At 39.2% G+C, this 21,992-nt stretch overlaps 4 protein-coding genes across 14 annotated transcripts; 2 read left to right on the plus strand and 2 right to left on the minus strand.

Moving 5' to 3' along the window:
- Positions 1-42: 42 nt before the first annotated feature.
- Positions 43-21,269, plus strand: LOC107218691 (spermatogenesis-associated protein 20). Of its 7 annotated transcripts, none has more exons than XM_015656648.2 (13): positions 16,057-16,474; positions 16,573-16,945; positions 17,044-17,187; positions 17,283-17,372; positions 17,440-17,682; positions 17,776-17,955; positions 18,037-18,246; positions 18,334-18,526; positions 18,592-18,760; positions 18,837-19,045; positions 19,110-19,309; positions 19,410-19,677; positions 20,512-21,269. In XM_015656648.2, exons 1-12 carry the CDS (start codon positions 16,341-16,343, stop codon positions 19,668-19,670), a joined length of 2,406 nt encoding a protein of 801 aa, XP_015512134.1. In that variant the 5' UTR covers positions 16,057-16,340; the 3' UTR covers positions 19,671-19,677; positions 20,512-21,269. The 7 variants fall into 7 exon arrangements, with proteins under 7 accessions (XP_046593997.1, XP_015512134.1, XP_015512133.1 ...); XM_015656647.2 differs by lacking the exon at positions 20,512-21,269 and adding an exon at positions 19,815-20,431; XM_046738040.1 differs by lacking the exon at positions 20,512-21,269 and adding an exon at positions 19,815-20,431 and having other exon boundaries at positions 19,410-19,674.
- LOC107218688 lies at positions 1,823-12,091 on the plus strand. 5 transcript variants are annotated; one of them, XM_046738037.1, is made up of 12 exons: positions 1,823-2,368; positions 4,170-4,276; positions 4,887-4,923; positions 5,389-5,558; positions 5,644-5,829; positions 8,135-8,350; positions 8,424-8,673; positions 8,752-9,153; positions 9,229-9,449; positions 9,519-9,768; positions 9,860-10,265; positions 10,376-12,091. In XM_046738037.1, exons 2-12 carry the CDS (start codon positions 4,211-4,213, stop codon positions 10,905-10,907), a joined length of 2,736 nt encoding a protein of 911 aa, XP_046593993.1. In that variant the 5' UTR covers positions 1,823-2,368; positions 4,170-4,210; the 3' UTR covers positions 10,908-12,091. The 5 variants fall into 5 exon arrangements, with proteins under 5 accessions (XP_046593993.1, XP_015512127.1, XP_046593995.1 ...); XM_015656641.2 differs by having other exon boundaries at positions 1,823-2,363; XM_046738039.1 differs by having other exon boundaries at positions 1,823-2,082.
- Positions 11,390-13,299, minus strand: LOC107218685 (vitamin K epoxide reductase complex subunit 1). Its single transcript, XM_015656637.2, has 3 exons — positions 12,962-13,299; positions 12,523-12,620; positions 11,390-12,375 (listed from the first exon to the last, which is right to left on the minus strand). The coding sequence occupies exons 1-3, from the start codon at positions 13,219-13,221 to the stop codon at positions 12,158-12,160; spliced, it is 576 nt and encodes a 191-aa protein (XP_015512123.1). The 5' UTR covers positions 13,222-13,299; the 3' UTR covers positions 11,390-12,157.
- LOC107218684 (SUMO-conjugating enzyme UBC9-B) lies at positions 13,805-15,638 on the minus strand. Its single transcript, XM_046738043.1, has 5 exons — positions 15,507-15,638; positions 15,339-15,409; positions 14,813-14,896; positions 14,475-14,737; positions 13,805-14,388 (listed from the first exon to the last, which is right to left on the minus strand). The coding sequence occupies exons 2-5, from the start codon at positions 15,402-15,404 to the stop codon at positions 14,322-14,324; spliced, it is 480 nt and encodes a 159-aa protein (XP_046593999.1). The 5' UTR covers positions 15,405-15,409; positions 15,507-15,638; the 3' UTR covers positions 13,805-14,321.
- Positions 21,270-21,992: the final 723 nt, after the last annotated feature.

Below are 21,992 nucleotides of genomic sequence, written 5' to 3' on the forward strand. Positions count from 1 at the left end.
GGTTTATCGCTTTCCCCGTCTAGCGGCTGATCCCCACTCTTTCGATCGTACGACAAGGAGGTCCGGTTTCAGTTATGCTCTCTCTATCTAATTATACCTAATTACGACTTCAGCTCGGTGCACAGACCGCGCAGTCTATCGCTATTATAAGTCTATGCTCGTCGCATATTTCACGCTCTATTTTTCGCGGTCAATGAGGCGCGATTTGATTCAAACTTTGATTTAGAGTTTTTTTTTGCTTATCTCGCGAATCACTGGAAACTGGCCTTAGTGCATATGGCTGTATACCCTTCGTATCCCGCAAACGTTGATTGTGAACATAAATGGATTTAGACGCATAGTATGTTTCGAAATTATTGAAATTATGTGTATTTTTACACAATAATTATTCAATTGCACAGAACTCGTCCTATTAAATCGTACACGTATACTTTCAACTGAAAATAAATATGTCTCTGTATTGCAATCAATATAATCTTTGACATTGTTATTAGCAAATGATTAGACCACTTGAAGAAAGCTCTTTCAGATCATTCGCTGACGCGCCATATTCGTGTAGGTCGCCTCTCGCTGCTTAAACCGACACAGCATAAGTACTAAATAAATTATCAGTAGTTTCAAGGCTGTAGTTATGTTGTATACGTATAGCTGCAGGCTTTCGTCGTCACAGTTTTCTCCGATCGAGTCGGATTTGGCAAGGTCCAGATATCTCCCAGCATCCGACAGGTCCGTCGCGGCAGCGTATTCTGCACGACCACATCTCCAATCAGGAATTTTACGCGCGGTTCCACGGTGCGATATCATTATGCGTGTATACACGTATATCCACTTATACACGCACACCTTTTGTGTACATTTTTGCATACGTAGACTGCGTACGTTCGTATAGAAAGAAACACGCAGGCGGTTATACGGGTCCATAAATATCTTACTATCTCGTTGTATTTAGCCAGACCGGACCGTCTTTGGAGATCTGCACACTTCTGGGACCATATAGGTGAGCTTGTCTCAACCCGCGTGGGTCGCACCGACTGGCCTACCTACGCTTACACTACGCGATTCGTGTTGGAAAAATAAGGCAGCGAGTCCACAACCGAAGTATCCTACTCTCAGTCGTAATGTTTTTTCTTTTCCAGATCACGACAAATTTTTATACAGCGTAGAACAAATGGTTTCGAAATTTTGCGGAAGTATCAAAATATAACGCACGTCACTGTATTGTAATTATATAGGTATGTATATACCCACGATACAAGTGGCGGAGACGAAACAATTAACGAGTTGCCAACGCATATTATGCCTGTCTTGTACAGCTGACGTAGGCACTACAGGTATACTACAATTGTACAAGTTTTGTACGTACAAGGTACGTACATACACAACCGTAGTTCTATAAATGTGTATAATAAAACACGGCCGAGTCTCGCGACGCAGAATATATCCTCAGATCTCAAGGTACATTCCTGACCTCTTGACCCATTTTGCCTCCTCGTCATCGGTGCCACAGCTCGAGCATAAGATACGCGGGCCTCGACTCTTGACTCTCAACTCTCAACTTTTAATTCCGTACTGTTGAATCCGAGCGAAACTTGGTACCGTATTACGCACACGTATAAGGTATCCATAGGCATAGGTGGATATATAGACGGCCTTTACCGACCCCGATGTATCCGCAATATTTGGACTTGTCGCCGTTTGATACGGAGGCTCAGGCTGCAGCAGCTAGTATAACTGACATGAGTTTACCTGTGTACCCGAACGCTGACCACCACCACGCGACCGCCATCCGCGAGCACCGTTGTCGACGAGGCTCGATCTCAAATCTCCGAGTCAGTAGTTCCCAGTGTCACATCCGAGTCGCACATGCCTCATGCCTTATGCACTGTTCACTGTTTTTTATACGCTGCAGGTGCGCGCCAAGTCATTCTTAACGCTTGCGGTTTCATTCAAATTGTTCGAATAGGCCGACCTGCGCGGTAGATCGTCGTTTCTGCAGCGCTTCGTAGTTCGCGGTCAAAGTATCCCAGTGGCAGTTTATACCGCACGACACGCAGCCGATTCGAAGGTGTTTTCGATGTCGCGGTGAGATTTTCGCCCTGATTGAATATTATCCAACGTTCAATGGAAATATCCGCGGTGCAGTGCAGTTTCGACAAATTTCTCCCGTAAAAACGTCGTCTCGCAACTTTTTTTCTTCGCACCTTATTAGCTCACCTACTTTATACGAGAATCGTATTCAAGATGACTAATCAGATGCCAGCATCGACGACGTTATTATAATACTTATCATATTCGGAGAAAGAAAAGGGGAAAGAGATTGGACCGGCAACTGAATTCGTTAAAATCTCGCACAGAAATCACCCGTGAGTTATGTATTTTTTTTAAACTGCATCAATAAATACGCATGGATTTTTCAATCATTATACTCGTATTTTTCAGCGTACTTATATATACAATATAATACTTGTTTTTCATTTCCTTCATAGACACACGCGAATAGTTTAAATTGCATTCGGCAGACGGTACCGCGAACCAGTAATATTATATAACGGATCGCGAGTGCGACGAGAACGTGGGAAGTGGCAGGCTAAGAATTTGCACAGTGCATATTATAATGCGGTGTACACATGTCACAGGTATTATGCATACATAAGGTGTAAGCTCAGCTGTGTTCGCGGTGTCAATTTTCGCCCGCAGACCCAAGGAATGAAATTTTGCAAGCGTGCACGCCCGCGTATTTCTAGGTGTACAGGCATAATCATATCCTATAGGTACATTGTATCGAAATGGGTTAATTCCCGTATTTGATTTTCGCAAGTTTTGCCTTTTCTCCCTTTCGGCAAGTGTAAAAACTTTACATCAATCATTCTGATTTTCACACATGCGCACAATTCGCACCGCGCTTATATATCAGCCGTATTATTTGCCCGCGGAAAATATCCGACGAACGTCAAATAATCGTGCCGCTCCCACCGATTTTCATTCAAAATGGTCACACAGCCTTGGTGAACAAGCGTCACGTAGTATCCTCGTATAGCCACCCACGATTGCGTCGATAAGTCGCGTGTCATTAAGCGTTCAAGTCTCCCATTATAATAAAAACAATAAGGTAATTAACCAGAATTTCATTTTAAATTTTTTCATAACGTCATGTGTAGAAATTAAATGAGAACCAAGAAGAAAAAAAAAAAAATGTCACTAAATCGGCAAGATTCAAATATACATTTATATATACCTATACATAATAATATAGTATATTCTTTGATGTAAGACAAGAATGACATTACATTATATTCCTGTCCAAATAGAATCCCACATAGTCAATTATGCAGCATCAGAACCCTCGCGGAGGTCAACAACAAATTTGTCACCTGCATGCCTATACATAGGAGGTCTAGCTTTTCCTCTGACAGACTTACGCAAATATTGCGTCTGCGCGCATATAGATTAAATAGATATATACCTACCTATACACGTGGATACGTGTACATATATGAAGGCACACGCACGGGGATTCGTATACGCGCGTTTGCATTGGTAACACACTTGTAGAGTCGTGCACGCCCGTTTTAGCGATCACCATCCTCGCGTCATCATACCTATACACCGATGTTTTCAAAGCTTATATATACGTATGTATGTATATATATCTTACACATATACACTCTCGTAGCTCGTCCTTCGACTTCCGCGTGAGGATCCCCGCAATAGCGCGTAATGACGCGAATAAGTAAAGATCGTACGCCTATAAAATATTAATTTACAAATCATGTGCCTCTGCAGATATTTTATGTTATAGGAATGTATCATACGCGTAGCTGTGGCTATCGTAGAGACCGTGCGTTACTTGGCAATGCCAGACATACATTGGATTCGAATTTTCTGACACATCGCACAAACTGTACTATAATAACACCCAGTTTATCTTATCGTTCTGCGTTATTTTTTCCCCTCTTCTTCCGTATACGTGTATTTAGATAAAAAATTTCTTCCGCGTAGGCGGACTAACATGTTATAGCGTACGTAACTTCTATCCATATTTGATTATACAGATATAGGTATACACACACACACACACACATGTATATATATTATACATGGGTATACGCGCATCATTGTAATGGTAAAAACTAGTTTTATAATCGTAATGAAATTGTTTTGTATTATAGGCACGGGCTTTGCAGCTCGCAGATCTACAGTATCAAATGCTATGGAGGTGATTTCAACGCGGCGATACGAAGCCCGGCCCGCAGCCGCGGCGTCAGTCACTGCAAACGTGAGTTTTCTCGTATCGATGATCATCTTGCCAAAATTCTATACTCTGCAATCACGGCGGAAAAAAATCACAATACATTCGTGATAGTCGTAACGATATATCTGCGTGTTTAAAATTACGAAAAGATCGTATCGATAGGTACGAGGATCGAGATGCGTCACGTCTTGCATGCAGATTGCAGCGCAGATTGAATGACATTTCTTCTTTTAAAGTTTATGAACAAATTCTAATATATCTGGAAAATTCTTATAGAGAATAAATTATGCGACTCGCGTCAAAATATATTACATTCACAACAGGTGTGGAGATATATATGTCTAAAACCAACTTTTCTACACGGATATACGGACTCTTGGGACATTCATCGACGATGATGTCACTCTGAATATTATGTCTGGTTATAGGTGAAACGTTTAAGAGTTAGATCATCTACGAAAGACTGCAGGCTATATGTGATCAGAATTAAAGTTGAAAAATACCTACAAATTTCACGCGCGTCTCAGATTTTCTGTATATTGTTCTTAAGAAGTATTAAAAAAAAAAAAAAAAATAACCGTAATTATTCTCTTTCTGAATTACATGATCGTACAAGATTTTTTTTTTTTTGCAGATCGATCATGAAAACGCAGTTGCTACAGTCAAAGAAGGTGAGCTACATTTTCAGTGAAATGTATAAATTTAATTATACTATTCTTGTAAATGCGGAAAGGAAAATCCCACTCACGTGACATATATACGTATATTTCTACACTTGATATGAAAATAAATCGACGATATTTGGATTTTCACTTCATCCGGAACTGCACGCGCAGCCGCTATATGTAAACATCTGATTTCTTGCGGCCCTTTCCTTAAGGAGAAAGCCAAGTCGTGTCGTTCTGTTATATCTATATGTATCATTGAAAGCCGGTCGCGAGAACCGTTTGATTGATTTGTGGACATATATGATTTTAAAGCCGGTGATATTGCGCCTACACCTACATACTGCATTCGAATGTTTGCACATTATACTTGTAAACGCAGCAGCGTTTCACTGCGAACAGTCACGAGCCGCATCGCGAGGCGATTATATTCTACAAACTGGATGAATTAGAAATTGACGATAATTACAGAGGAATGGGAGACGCGAAAAAAGAAGGAGATCACGACGACGCGGCAGATCGAAACACGGGTGAAACGGCAGGTTGTCCTCGAGGACGGCGAGGTGGTCGTCGACTCGGGGCCGGTCGTCACTACGAATACCACCGAGGACGTGGAACAGCAGGAGCACACGACCCACGAGGTGGGTTTTACACGCTTTACAGAAATCCGTAAACTAACCAGGGGGAAACAACGAGTGCATGACCATTCGACGCGTGTAATTGTAGCGCAAGACTGCCGGTGATGAGCCGAAAGAGATCGAGTGGACCGAGGATCGTGCGGGTCACGAATCGTCCGGAACTCCGAGCATATTGCAAAAGGAATCTAACGAGACGGTGGTGAGGAGTAGGGAAGAGATCGAGGAACGCCTCGAGACGGAGGACCGTCAACAACTAGGCGACATCTCCGACGAGGTAATGCGACCATCGACTATTCGTTGCTCTGTACATTTTAGATTTACCAAGTACGTATGACGAACGAACGAATGAATGAACGCATCGTACGCGAGATGGCCAAAGCAATTAAAAATGAAACAATTGCATACCTAGGTACGTGTATTATAGGAGGTAAATTCTTTAGCCAATATTTGAACCAAAGCATTATTGTTTCTCGATCTAAATATGGTAGCTAGTCTGTGTACAGATAGGTATAACATAGGAATACAATACCCGGTATCGAATTGTCACAGTGCAAAGTGAAAGCTCTTGTGTGTAATAATAGTCAATATGTATAAAGCTTAAAGCAATTTGAAAACTTGAACACAGCATCCGTTATATACGTTGATATTTAACAATTATAATCGATCGATGCAGATTTCTGTGCAATAAAATATCTGTCTCCTTACAAGTTTTCACCATCGACGTTCGTATAATCAGTTATTATAGCTGCTACTATTATAATCATCGCGGTGAATCGGTGACACGCAAACATATACATGTAAACCTATGTGCACGTGTAAGATATACGGTACAGTATATGTCAGGAACGAAACACGTACATGAAACTCTTGATCTTTTTCTCTCCGTTTTTCTCCCTCTCTTGTTCTCTCTCTCCCTTCACTTGATTCTTCGCGGTAGTCTCGGGATCAGTCTCGCGAGTCTGCGAAGGCACCGAGAGTCAACAACGCGTTACTTGTTCCGTGGGGTCGCGGACTGACCCAGACTGATATTAACTGTGAGTTTAGATAACAACCTTGTCGCGATATTACGTACGATAGAAATTTTTCCGAAAATCGGACGGACGGTGAGACGAGTTCGCCGGCTCCAGCATCTTTACATTCGCACAAAACTCACACCAGCTGCCCATCAAGAAGCATAGTACCAAAACGATTTTCCAATCAGAAATAATTCGCAGAACGCTAGGTATCCGCTCCGATCAATGAATCGATTGTAAAATTTGAGGCAATTACTCTTTAAGTATTCGTTAAAGCGTTCATGATCGATCTCTTCTTGTATCGTCGTATTTGCGGGCACTCGTACTTGGAGATTCATAAATGCATATCGGTAAACGCGTTCGTGTATACATATAATATACCTCTGTTTAACAAGAACCGCGCTCAAGGTGTGACGAAAGTTGATTTACAATTAGAAGAGGGTTCATCGCTGTGCGGGTGATCCTTCTCCTGTGATCGACTTCATTTTTCCCCGCACGAGTGGTCCAGATTCTTGTTTCCTGATCATCTCTGCCGGTTTTTAGGAGTTCAAGGACGCGGTTGATCGCCAGCTGTAGCCGAGCTGGTCCGAGGCGTAGCTCCGATGTCATCGCCCCCGATTCTGCAGGCGATTCTCGTCTTAAACTGCTCGCAGTATATATTACCCTGTTCCACGGTCCGATCTCCTCACCTTGCGGTCACGTTAGGCGTATACATTCTACTTCGTGTTCGATTCCATCGGAAATTCACGATTTTTGAATCACGCCAAGTGTACAGACTAATTCGAATGAGAATAAATTTCGTGTTTATTGCTCCCAGAGAAGTCTGCAGTTCCTCTCCGAAAAGTCTTAATCTGCACGGAACGATTCTGTGGCCGTGTACGTTACACGTCGATGAAATATTTCTCCGGTTTTTCATCTTGGGTCAAACTATAACGTTTTGAAGAAAGTCCTGAATCCGTGTGAACTAAAAAATTCAAACAAACAGTTGTAGGTGGTAATTGGTAACGGTATATTCATTATAACTCTTGAGAGCCCGTTCGTTTACACGAGTAAATTTGTATGCACAACTCATATTGTTACAATAGTTGTTTAAAGCACGAATTGTCCTCGATTACTTTGTCATTATAAATTTAAAAAGTATACGTTGCAAATAGCGAGAAAGTCTATACAAATAAACGTTGACTCGATGAAAAAGCCGAGGAATAATTAGTACATAAACCTTAGTAGCTATCGAATTCATAAATTATACGACGCGATACATCTATCCATCTACTGTACAACGTTATATCGGTATGCAAATCGAAAGCAGGTGCGCGACTTAACGAATGACCTTTCTTTTACGGCTCACCTTTCTGCAGATGCAAAAATAGTCGCCGACGTGAACGCTCGTGTGTATCGACGGTATCGCGGGATTAAAACATTAAATGAATTTTTCTACTATACCGTGATCATATTTACTCATAGTTATTTATCATCAGTTATATACTTTTTGAGTGAATTAATTGTAAGATGCGATTATTGTTTTTGTTGAAAATTCATGAATTTCTTTGTATTTTGTACTCCCAGGTTTATTTGAAAGCTATTCAAACCAACAAGGGAGACTTAAGGGCTGCTCTAGCGGAATCATCAAAGCAAGTTGTGCCTGTAACTGGACCACGTGTGGTTCAGCACACGACGAGAAGTAATAAAGTAACGGACACAGAGAACAAACTACAGAAGAGTCAAATTCAAGCCGATGGTCGTATCATTACTGAAACTAAACGTACCGTAGAACACGAGGAGGTATGTGACCAGTTAATAGGTATACTGCAATTTGAAAACCTGTCCCTAGAAATGATTAATGGCTTGGTTACAGGTAAATGACGACGAGGTGCCAGATGATAAGGAGGCAGTAGATTATGGGGACGATGAAAAGGAAGTGAGAAAAGAAGGGTCTCACAGGTTTTTAAAACAGAAAGACGAAGAGCTGGTTGACTACGTTTCAGGTGGAGAAAGAGTCGCTCGTGAGATGCGATTCGTCTCTGAAAACACTGAGGGAGAAAGGACAGGAGATTGGCCTCCAGTTCCTACAACGATGCGGACCACGCGCCTCCATAAACACTCTGGTATTCAAAAATGACACTCTTGGTATTAGACTTTACGGAGCTTAAACTTTTCTCGTATTTGAAATAAGAGGTTTCCAGGTCTCCCAGAAAATGTGCCTATCAGCCGTAAAGATGCGCTGACCAAAAAGCCTCTGGACTTGGAAGAGGAGGATGAGGCGAGGAAAGTGGAGACATCAAAGTGGCTTGAGAGCCATTTTGGAAGCGAATCTCGCTCCTCTCACGGCTCCTTGGACTTGGACGACCCACCTGTTCAAACTGGAACCAATACGAGCTTCATCAATGTAACCATGAAATCTCTACCGATGTCTCCCTCGAGAGATCGAGACAATGGCTGGGACAGAAACCACCTAAGTACATCGTACTCTAGTCATCAGCAGACTCCGACCAAGAAGACGGATAGGCGAGACTCGAATTCTTCAGCTGGGTACTATCACGGGATTAGTGAATGGTCTGAAAGATATCAGAACCAAAATATGGCAGGTTGGTGAATACAATCATTTACATTTTTCATTTTTTGTGCACATATTAACGAAACGTCGTTGATTTTGTTTTTAGAAAAGCACAACTTGCAGGTATCCAATACGTCAATGAACTCTTACCCGGAAAATGCCCGAAGCAACGGACATCAAGAAGCTGGAAGAAATCCAGTTGATTGGACATATTCAAACAGTTATGGATCGTCGCGTCACCAGCATCATGAATTGAGGAATAAAATTGAACTGCAGGATACACCGGAAGCGCCCTCACCCCCACTACGTCGAAGAGCTAGAGAACAAGTAATTAGCTTGTCAATAAGTGTCCCTGACGAGTTTCGAGGAAACAAAATAACGGTGTGTATTTTCTAGCTCTTGGCCAGACAAGAAGAAAAAAATCAGAATATAGGACGAGTAGGCAGTCCAGTTAATGTTGTACAACGAACATGGGAAAACCGGAGCCGTGCCATACAAAAAGAAGAATTTGCAACCCGTAGCGATAAGATTCCGAGCCCTAAAATCTCTGGTGGATCTCGTTCTACATCACCAATTCCAGCTCAGCCTCCACCAAATCAAGTAACGAAAGCAATACCTCAACCAGTCAACACTCGGACTCCAAAAGGTGACGTTTCAATCGCGTTGATTAGAAGAAAAGTTATTTTGCAAAAAGTTGTTGCAAAACTCATATCTAAAGTAAGAATCTCTGTTCTTAGCAACAAGCAATTCGAAATACAAGATTGGCGAGTCTTTTCGAAAGCTGGTAGGCAAACTACGATCAGCGAGCTCGGAGAGGAAAACCAAACGGAACAATACAGCTTCGTCTGTAACGCAGACTGACCACACATCAACTTATCTTCAGTATAATGTTATTGATAAAAATATACCTCTGGTGACTCAGTCGGATTTAGAAAACGAACCGCCGGAACGACCACCGCGATCCCCAAAAGCAGCTAAAGCACATTGGCAGCAATCTAATGAAGGAGGTCCACCTGTCCACAGATATTACTTGGGTGAGGATCCATTCGGAGGGAGCATTTATGGACGTGAAATGGGATACAGCGGCTCCAAACCTACAAGCAGACATCATCAACAGTCAAGTCGACAAGATGCTGAGCCAAGGTAAGCATCACTCTGATATTTGTAGCAATTTTTACATCAGGCCAGAAACACTCGAGGAAAATATAATATTTAGCATATGTAGTGTCTTGAGTATTACCTATTATGCACAGAGTTGAGCCTACAAGTTCTATCGGTCGATTCAGCAAGTCTACAAGTCGATTGGCAAATGAGTATGACAGAAACGAACAGTTCCGGAGCACACAAACCCTGCCACGGAAGTTGCACACCCAAAACAGACAACCATATGCATCATCCTCAACATTGACGCGGCCCCGTTCCAATCAAAGACAGCAAAAGTCTCAATCTCCACCAGCGATAACGCACTCAATAAATAATAATCGGCAGTATGGAAGTATGATAAATATTTCTATCAAGAACACAGTGACTTCGTCGAAGTTAGCAGCGAATAATGCAAGCCCAGTGCCAAGTAAACCTGAAAGAACTTATAAATCGTCATTATTGAGAAGCAAAAGCTTCAACGTCGAAGCCAATAGAGAAGCAAACGACCCTTCTGTTCCCTACAAGTCGAATTTGCAACTTAACCGTCTGGATGAAACTCCACCACTAAAAAGTCCCGGAATTTTGGCAAGCATAAGCCGTAGTAATCGAGATTTATTTAAGGCAGCAAAGTATGAATACTGATATTTGCATTTACAAGATGATACTTTGACTGCCAAAAGATTAGCTTGGAATGATGATTTATTTGCCATTGAAAACAAATTACTTCTCTCTATACATCCCAGAGACGAATTAAAAATTTCATGCGTAATGTAGTGACTGTTATATAACCAAAATATATGTAAACATACATAATCTGTAAGAAAGCTGCAGATAAATATTGCCACTGTAACAAATGAGTTTCGTTTTAATTGTGTATGCCAGAATAATTATTTATATTACGATTTGGCATCAAAATTCTCACTACATCATTGGTATTTTCAGCTCTCGATCAGAACAGTAGCTCAGACAGGTGATTGATGATATGTGCCTTGAAAGATCATTCTAGTAGGATTAAATTTATGCTTTGCAACCGATTAATTACATAAGTAACGTCACAGGTTTAGACAACTGTAACTTTGTAAAGTATCGTCGAGTGACTAATGTAATATTTTTTTGTTACACAATAATAATGACGTTTAAAGTGTTTAGAATTGAAAGATTAACGTAGTTGCTGAATAATTTACATAAAGGATACATGGAGAAATTGGGTACTGTAACAACAGTTTTTGTTCTGAATCCAAGTCTCTTTAGTAAATGAACAGTATCAATGCATACACGATCAATTACTTTTACTTTGTTGTATCTTCACATAATTTGATATTCGTTTTTAGTAAGACCTGTATTTTATGACCCAGCCAATACTCAATTAATAATAGCAAGAAATGTAACAAATGTTATTCTGTATAGATATATTCACCCAATATTGATTCATACTCAGATATCTTTAGATATATCAATCGTGTTCTAACCAAATTTTTTAATTATTAATTACGTGTTGTGTTTAATACTCGTAATATACATCATATCAATTTGCAATATCAAAGGATACTCTATATTATGTATATTATGATTAGTTGTAGGCCTCAAATTTCATAATTCATTGAATATTTATTGTCGCAATAATGAAATAAAAGTGAGAGTAACAAGTTATTGGTGAAATTATTCTCTAATAATTCCAGTTTCAACATCTTTCAATTCAAATGACTAAATACAATTAATATGAAGTAGTTTGATACGACTTTAAAGAGAAATATGTATTTATATACAGACCGAGTATATGTACAATATAATAAGTCAATAAAATATTCAATATTTTTTTACCTTTATTCTATTCTCAAACTTGTAATCATCTGACTCCTGAACGTATTGGTTTTAGGTAGTAAAGTAGCTCATTAGTTGGCCTTTCTTTTCTTTGGACTGCCTTCAGACAAAAGATTAAATTTACGGACCGCAAGAGTTAAGTTAGCAGCGTTGACCAAGTAAGTACTAATGCAGACAACGCATATGTCTTGCAACTTGTAGAGGATAACGGCGAGGTAAACTGAACCCATGTTAGCCAGAACCCCCAAAATCAGGAGCATTGTAGTTGCAGCAAGCGTATTAGAGACACCTGTGAAGAAGGGAAACACATAATAATTTTCAACATCTAAGGATTTGGAATAAGTTTAAATCAGTATATACTAATACTTTGTGCATTTATAGAATGTCAATGTGTCTCGTTTTTAGAGTAAAAAAACAAAACTGAAGAAAAGCATACTTAGTAATGCGAAATTGACGAAAAAGACCAGTCCATAGATGCTGTTGGGAAAATAGAACGGCGAATTCTCTGGAATGATGCCAAATCCTTTTCCATATCTGAAAAGCCATTTAAAAAAATGTACTACAGAACAAATATTACGACTCCCAGATTTTCAGTTTTGTAACAATGACAATTTGTACAAACACACTTGAAGGTTGATAACAGATTGTTGACGTTTTACTAGTTTTTACATTAGTTGCAGCATGGATTGTTCATCACTAGACAGATGGAAAAACAGTTGAGAAGAATTAAAAATTTTGTGGAATAGCAACCTGCAGCCAACTTCAATTCGGCAACGCGATAAGCACGTTGGTTTTTATAGGGCATGTTAAAACTACAGGCTGGGTCATGAACTTTGATGCGATAATTCTTGGAAGAATAACGTGAAACTACTCACTCAGACATGAAGGCTTTGGTGCAACTGATATGTTCGCTGATATCACACATGGCTTCGTAGGAACTGTCGTGTTCCTTCGATGTTTCAACGATGTATGCATAGTAGGATAATGCAAATCCAACAATGCACGATGACACTATCCCCGCATTTATTTTACTCACCGAGTTGAACAGCATGTTTGAATTTCGAACGCACACTGCACGAGCACCGACAATTGACACACTATACAAACCGCCGCCGCCGCTATGAGCAAAGTACATCGGGCGAATGTAAGGAAATACAAAATACGCCCCACCATCGCGGTTCGCGGCTGCTACGCAGCTACAGGTTGCTTCTCGGGTCCGGCGCACACATGCGCCGGCGTTGACGTGGATTAAGAAGATTAAAGCGATGGACACAGTGTCATCTGTGAATAGCAGATTTCATTGATCGATATATCAATCGATGACTTTAACCTACTTGCGCATGAATAGCCATTGAATATTTTAAATTACTAGACTTTGCTCGAGGCAGCGTACTGAGCAATTTATTACATGCTCAATGAACATCACTCCGAAATCATAGTGACATTATTTCCAAGTAAATGTCATAACTTCATATTGTGTATAATGACGAGAATGCAGAAACTATTTTGAAAGGCTTGAAATTTGGTTTGAAGTAATAAGGCTTCGATTTAAAATTCATATTAATTTTTTGTTTATTGATTTTAATCGACAGAACAATGTAAAACGATATGTGGAATATTTTAATGATAAAAAAAAAACAAGAAAAAATAAAAAAATAAATGTAATTTCCTCTCTTCACTATATGACGTCCTTTTCTGAGACTACGCTATCAAAGCTCCTATTTTTACACAAATTTTATTGGATACATCGAGTATAAATACTTAGAGACAAACATTAATCGACTCAGCTTCCTAGAATAATTTTTATAGTATAATCATGGTTAGATTTACATTTGCAAAACCTGATCTTCGGTTTGCGCATAGAGTCATTATAAGTCTAACGATGTGTAACACATTTTTTCCTCTTTTCTTACATGTACATTATATAATGAAGGATAATTGTCCTTGGCATGGATTTCGAATAGGATAATTATTAATTTATCAGGCAGAAGATAATCTCACTGATATCGAGCACTCGTTGATAATAAACAATTTCATTGATAATTATACATAGAAGAAAATAAAATGATGATTCTGTTTTTACTTACCTATGTATATGTATGCAACATTTATGGTCATGTAAATTGTAAGTGGGGGAAAAATTATTTGTATATAGTTTGCATTATGTTATATTATATTTGTTGCAGGCTTAGAAAATAAAGTTTTGCTTTGTGGTAGGTGGAACGTTCGTGTTTTTTATTCTTGCGGTGCCATTGCTCTTGCCTGCGCCTTCACTCGTTTTTCATATTCCAAACGATTCTGGCTGCAATAATTGAGTTTCAATAAGTGATGTTGTCGCTGTAGACTTGGAAAAAAAAAAACTCAATCTATGCCTCGTTGAGTACTCACCAGTAAATAGTGTAAGCTTCTGCTTGGGCGGGATCTTTAACGTTTGGTTCATTAAGTAAATCTTGGATTCCTAGCAAGATTTGCTTGATTGTTATGGCTGGTCGCCAGTCCTTTTCTTCATCTAGGAGAGATAGGCATACAGTACCAGAAGGGTAAACATTAGGATGAAAAAGTGGGGGCTCGAATTTGCATTTTGGCGGACTGGAAGGATAGTCGTCTTTGAATATCATTCGCAACTTGTACAGCCCGCCTTCCCATGGAGTCTACAAAGAAAATTACCATCAGATTTTAATAAATTCAAGGCAGATTTTTAGGAGCAACGACTTGCAATATCTTACAGTTTTCTTTCCAGGTATAGCACATTCCCAGCTCATCAAATTAAGTGTTCCATCTGGATTTTTTGTAGGCCGAGCTACAAAGCCCTGTAAGTAAACAAATGAAATTCAAAATCTGGCCGCCTCTGGGTGTTTGTAACAAATTTTGAGCATGTCACATACAGCCTCGGATCTCAGCACAAGTAATTCAATAAATGAAGATACCCAAAAGGAATAAGAAATAGGTTAGGTTTGGTTATCTGGTTTCAGAAGAAAAATTTTCCCATTCAAAAACAAAAAAAATTTAGACCACTTGAGGTAAAAACGATGAGATTGACCTGTGCACTTTTTACATGTGTGTGCGTGCGTATGTGGACGACAATCTTTCATGACATGATTTATGTATTCGGAGGGTTTATTATGCCCTTACGGCCAGGTAATAATGGGAGGGATGGTTGACTAGGTAAAATGGTTAACTTGGGACCATCCAAATGACCCGGTTTCATCCAAAAGTACAATGCAGTAATAGAAGTGACAAGATAATACTTACAAATGGATGGTCTTTCCTCCATGCTTTTCTCTCCTCAGCGAGTCTAGCGATCGCGATGCCTGACATTAAATCTGCAAAATTAGTCCAAGCTTAGCAAGGCTCTCCGTGAGCTTAATCGCCGCGGCACGTGGTTATTTGGTTGTAATGTTAGCACTTTGGTACACACACCGTAGGTTCGAATGCCTTGGCACTTCCTAAGCCCGAAATCCGAATTTCGCAACGACTCTTTACGCTTTTTAGCGGCAATGACAAATACGATGAACCATGGAGAACGCAGTGTGTTCCGATTTTTAATGTGCAGTGTGCACTTTTCTACTGTGCTCAAAGCGTTTTCAATTGGCTGCACTGAGTGCGTTTTCCCTAGATTTACGCCTTTGCCATTAGTTGAAAATTAGGGAAATTGCATGCGCACCCAGTGCAGCCAATTAAAAACGGATATGCATTTATTTCCCACATTTTCAAAATGAAGGAGCTGAAAGGCTTGAGCTTATCTGATTAATCCGTATTGAAGAACCAGCTGATCGACAGCTTTGCCCAAGCCTTTCTTTTCGAAAAGTTGGGAAACAAAAAATTGCACCATTATCAAATTATCCCTAGGAATCCTGAGTGATAACGTCGATCCTTCGACCGGATGTAAGCTACTTTGTATGAGGAGTATTTAACACCACGTTGCGGTTCTCAGCTGGTTACATAGCCACGGGGAAAAGGTAGGTCAAACGTCAAAAACTATCATCAAAACTGTCAGACCAAATGCAAAATAGTGTATGTGATAAATATTTATACGCACTAACATGCGAACGAATTGGTATAGGCTTTGGTATAGGTATACGTGCCGTATATAATCATGTGTAAATAAAATTGCGCATACACGCAACACGTATACCTATGAACGTTATTATCTTTTTCTCACTTTGCGATAAGGTTAATTTGAAACTCGTTATATAATTATTCAAGTGAAAATTACTCAATAATTATTATTTATAATATTATATTTTAACACATATGTATGTTATGATTCCGCGAAGATGTTCAATATGGACATCAATTCGTCGCTTTTCTTCTGAACATCAATTCAAAAAATTCTCCGCCAAGGACATTAAACTGCTTCAGGTAGTCAACAACTATCATAGCAAAAGGTTCGTATATCCATGGAGAGAAAATTCGTAAACATGATAAAGCCAACAATTGGTTTTAAATAGTCTGATAATGATATTTGTTTTTCATTCATTTACAGATATATTCATAGTGAACGGTTATTCATTCCTTACAGTGTAAGAATGACCTCGACGACGGTGAAAGGTGAACCTTCTGAAAGTAAAACCCAAAATAAATTGGCATTTGAGAAGTCTCCTTACCTTTTGCAACATGCAACAAATCCTGTTCATTGGTTTCCTTGGGGTGACGAGGCAATTGAAAAGGCTCGGCGTGAAGACAAGCTTATATTTCTGTCAGTTGGATATTCCACCTGTCATTGGTGCCATGTCATGGAGCGGGAATCCTTTGAAAATCCTGAAATCGCGCGTGTTATGAATCAGTTTTTCGTCAATGTGAAAGTTGATCGCGAGGAGAGACCTGACATTGACAAAATATATATGACTTTTATTCAAGTAAATATACACATGTTCATTTAAGATGTCATTCTATAAGTTATGTTAACGAAAATATCTAAGAGAAATAACTCATTTCCTGCATTAAATTGTTTCAGGCTATTTCTGGACATGGTGGATGGCCAATGAGCGTATTTTTGACCCCCGAATTGACCCCTGTTACAGGAGGAACCTATTTTCCCCCTGTCGACAAGTATGGTCAACCTGGTTTTAAAACTGTATTGACCACCGTTGCACACAAAGTACATATTCAACGTGATATTTATCTGCCAAGTATTCCATTTTTTCACCAATTTATTCCTATTATATCTCAAGTGTTGATATTTGTTGTTTACAGTGGATTGAGAGCAGGAGTGATGTATTAAATTCTGGCAACAGAATCCTTGAAGTATTGAAGCGATCCGTTGGTGTGGAAAGTCTACATAAAGTATGTTTGCTCTACGGTAGAGCAGCTTGGAAATTTTTGCTGAGTCAAGTTTATTTTCTATAAACAGGAAGCAGCTGAGCCATCAGTTGATTGTGGATTAAATTGCGTGCAGCAATTGGCAGGCAGCTATGATAACGAATTTGGCGGATTTACAGACGCCCCAAAATTTCCCCAGCCAGTTAATTTGAACTTTCTATTTCACGCCTACTCCAGGGATCCGTCAAGCGAATCTGGCAAGGAATGCTTGAATATGTGTTTAACTACTCTTACCAAAATGGCTAATGGAGGGATTCATGATCACATTGGTCAGGTACAGCCACCCGAAGCTATTCCTATCTTACAATTTATTGTGTATTAATAAAATAGCATTTTTTTTTTTAATATTGAGAATAATAATCTTTAGGGGTTCTCACGATACTCTGTAGATGGTAAATGGCATGTACCACATTTTGAGAAAATGTTATATGATCAAGCTCAGCTTCTACGGTCCTATGCAGATGCTTTTGTTATAACAAAAGATACTATATTTGCTGATATTGTCGACGACATTGTCACATATGTTACCCGAGATCTGCGTCACCAGGTCAGTAGCTACTGAACAGAATAAAAATAGAGCGGTACTATTTTCTTTCCTTTTTTCAACCATATGATACATTTCTTCCAGGCAGGTGGATTCTATAATGCAGAGGATGCAGATTCGTTACCTTCTCACGATTCTCGGGAAAAAAAAGAAGGTGCATTTTACGTGTGGACTTACGGAGATATAAAAAGTCTCCTTGGCAAACCCATTCCCGGAAAAAAAGACTTGGAATTATCGGATCTATTTGCTTTTCACTACAATGTTAAGCCTGAGGGGAATGTTGGTCATTTGCAAGTTCGTAAAATCAATTTTTGAACTTGCTACCATCACATCAGCTTCCTATTATTGTACAAGGACTCGAAGAGTGAATCATTTTTCTAGGATCCTCACGGAGAGCTGAAGGGACAGAATGTACTGATAGTCTACGGCAGTTTGGCCGAGACTGCCGAGCATTTTGATTTAAGCTTCGAAGATGTGAATAAATATTTGCAAAAGGCTCGTGAAATACTGTACCAAGTTAGATTGAAGAGGCCCAGGCCTCATCTGGACGACAAGATAGTTACATCATGGAATGGTAAATATTGAAGAGTATCCAAATACCTACGTTATAAAAAAATATTTAAAAAAATATACACACAGGATTAATAATCAGCGGATTGTCAAGAGCTGGTTTTGCATTCAACAACAAGAATTACATAGAGTTTGCTGTGAAGGCGGCTGCCTTCGTTGAACGTTACTTATTTGACGCGGAGAAAGGCTTGTTATTACGTAGCTGTTACAATGGGGGAGGAGGTACAATTACTCAAACGTGAGTCAGTCTGTCAAAAGTTGTTTTAGCGATAGAGAAAACACTGACTATTACCTGATGAAATATAAATATTTAGGAGTGTACCGATAAATGGATTTCACGGTGATTACTCTTTCATGGTCCAAGGGTTGCTCGATTTATACGAAGCAACGCTGGACACGCACTGGCTTGAATTTGCTGAAAAATTGCAGGATATACAGGACAATTTGTTCTGGGATCCTGTAGCTGGCGGTTATTTTGCTACAACCGAGGAAGATCGCACAGCAATTCTAAGGCTTAAAGATGGTTAGATCAAGATTACATGGTAATTGGTGACTAGATGCTAGTGTATAATATTACATTCTTACAGATCACGACGGAGCCGAACCGTCAAGTAATTCTATAGCGTGCAAAAATTTGTTACGATTGAACGCCTACCTCGATCATGCGGAGTTCAACGATAAATCTTCCAAAATACTAATTGCATCCAGAGAATCTCTTACGCGTGTTCCCGCTGCTCTACCGGAACTCGTGTCTGCCCTGCTACATTACCACGATTCAATGACGCAGGTGAGTACATAACGTTCGAATCATAAGATGTTGGCAAAGCCCTTGGTAACTGAACGAACGCAAATGACAAGTTTCATACCCGACTCTCTGCTTCTTCAAGATCTACGTGGTTGGTAAAAAGGACGCTGCAGATACGACACTGCTACTAAATGTTATTCGTGAGAAATTTGTTCCCGGACGGGTACTACTCTTAGTTGATCACCAAGATCCGGAGAATATTTTATTTTGCAAAAGCAAAGTTATCCTCAACATGAAGTCTCTCAACAATAGAGCAACGGTCTACGTATGTCATCGTCACGTTTGTTCGCTACCAGTTACAGAACCGGATCAGCTTGCCAGGCTTCTTGACGCAAAACCATAGATCAACAGTAAGTTATTACCTAAAATTTATGCATATGTATAAATGAAAAATGTTGTTACTGTTGTGAATATACATTTATGTATTCATATGGTACGTAAAAGTATTTTGAAAAGTATTTAGTTTTTTTCTTACTTTCGCTTTCAGAACTAAAAATACTTCATCACGAAACTCAATTACGTAATTTACGTCTAAGCCTAACCACAGGGATTAACAGATTTAAATAATAACATTGAGACTGTTCAATAGCTGACGGTTCAATTGATAATCACATTTTAATATCTTGTTAAATTCTTAGCTGATTTACAGTTCAATACTAATGCGATATCAAATATTGGTAATCAAGTAACCAACTGCAATCAGGTTTTAGAAATTTTTTTAATTATTTGTTGCATCCTTGTGTGATATTTCGTAATTCTTTTTTTGGAAAATTTGTTAGTTAAAATATAAAGGCTCGAGTGAGTTTTGTAATTTGCAACTTTTTCACGAGATTCACTGATCGAACAAATTGTTATTCCGAACTTGAACGTTTAATGGATCCCTGCACGTCTAATGTGTTTTATTTCGAACTTTTTTTTTTTTTTTTTTCTATCGTCGAGTCTGCAGCCACATTAATCCGCCGATGCTAATCAAAGTTTACTATAAATAAGCGTTACATTTAGAAGACCAGAAATGTATGTATATAATTCAGACGCAAGAATAACTTATTTCTGCGTATATCATGTATACCTGCGTCGAAATAAAGAATTTGATATTATAAGGTTTATACAGTTCAAATATTTACGTGTATTACAATGCTTGGCAAATGTTCGCTACGTTTTGATTCCTTATTTTCTATTTCCAGATCCGCAGGGAATTGGTAATTGATTAGGAAATTATTTGTTAGTTGAGGGAATTTGAGGATTACATTGCATGCTCGGTAGTTTTGCACGTGCGAAAATTTAAAGCAGCTAAGGTTCGAGCGTTTAAAGACTTGAACTTCGTGTATACATATGCGTATAACGTTTCCGATTAGAACATGGTCAAGACGTGGTGGTTTATACGGTTCTAAAATTAGGGTGCTTCAACGGGCGCCGTTGCGATGCGCTACAATTTTGTTTATATGACTGCCTCTAGGAAAATATTTTGGGCTTCGTATCATCTTATGGATTGCTGCTGGCCGATGCCGCTGCCGATCCTCGCAATAACATTACGTCTAACGGAAGAAAATGCTTTGGAGAATTTTCCGAATTTACGTGGGAACGATGAAAAGTTGGAATTTTACGTGACGGACGACGATTCCGGTACAGGATATGAATAGCATTCTTCGAGTCGCGGAATGCAACGTCCGTCGCTCCGAGAAGTCGTTTCAGATCAGAGTGTAGGAAAGAAATTTTTCTCCAAAAGCCAAGACCCTGAGATTTAACGTAACTTGAGCTTAATGTGAAATATTATTATCAAAGCGCGTGATAAAAATTCTCAATCCAAACGATCGGATTAACTCTATAAAAGAAATACCACCGCGACTTAATTTCTAGCGTGACGTAATGCAGAAACTGTTCTTAGACACGTTTTATTGCGGAATAAATTATTTTCACATCAACAATACGGTGTGTAAACTGGGACTTATTGTAAAAAGCTTGGCTTTTCGACCGTGAAACACGTTTTTATGTATATCCAGGTATTTTAGCGTTCTATTAATACGCTTGAACAACAAAGTTGAGGAAGAAACCACCCCTGTGATATCACAGCAGGCAAAAAACATTCCATAGTTTCCCCTTCTCCCCTTCCCCCTCCCCCGCAACCCTCTTTAGTTCATCTATAATCAACCGTGTATATGTTTTTTGGTAAACCTATAGTAAAAATCGATCGCTTACTCTCCTGCTTCGTGTAATCAGCAAAATGCATTATAAAAGCTCGCCCTGGTGAAAATTTCTACCGCTACTACGAATTTTTACAGAAATTGGGCGATTTCGTATTATTTAGTAAAAAAATTATAAATATGTGTAGTTTTTCTCAAAGAATTGTTAATTATGTAGATTTTTTAACGAAAAAATACAAATTTTCGTGAAAATCTACAAGTTTTTATGATAAATTTACAGTATATTTACAATTTTTTGTACACAATCGTACGAAATGTTGCAATTTCCGTGAAAATACTTAGAAAATCGTATAAATCATTTTCACCAGGACGGGATTAAAATCCGCGGTCGATCATCCGTTATGACAATCGGAAGAATTTTCCCACGGCGTAGGTAAACGGGATAAGCGACATTGTATGGAAAACCCGCGAAGATGCCGGAGGGGGGAGGAAAGGGTAAAAGCTCGCAGAGGATGCAGAGGCGC

Source organism: Neodiprion lecontei, chromosome 4, assembly GCF_021901455.1.
Source record: "Neodiprion lecontei isolate iyNeoLeco1 chromosome 4, iyNeoLeco1.1, whole genome shotgun sequence".
Classification (NCBI taxonomy): Eukaryota; Metazoa; Arthropoda; class Insecta; order Hymenoptera; family Diprionidae; genus Neodiprion; species Neodiprion lecontei.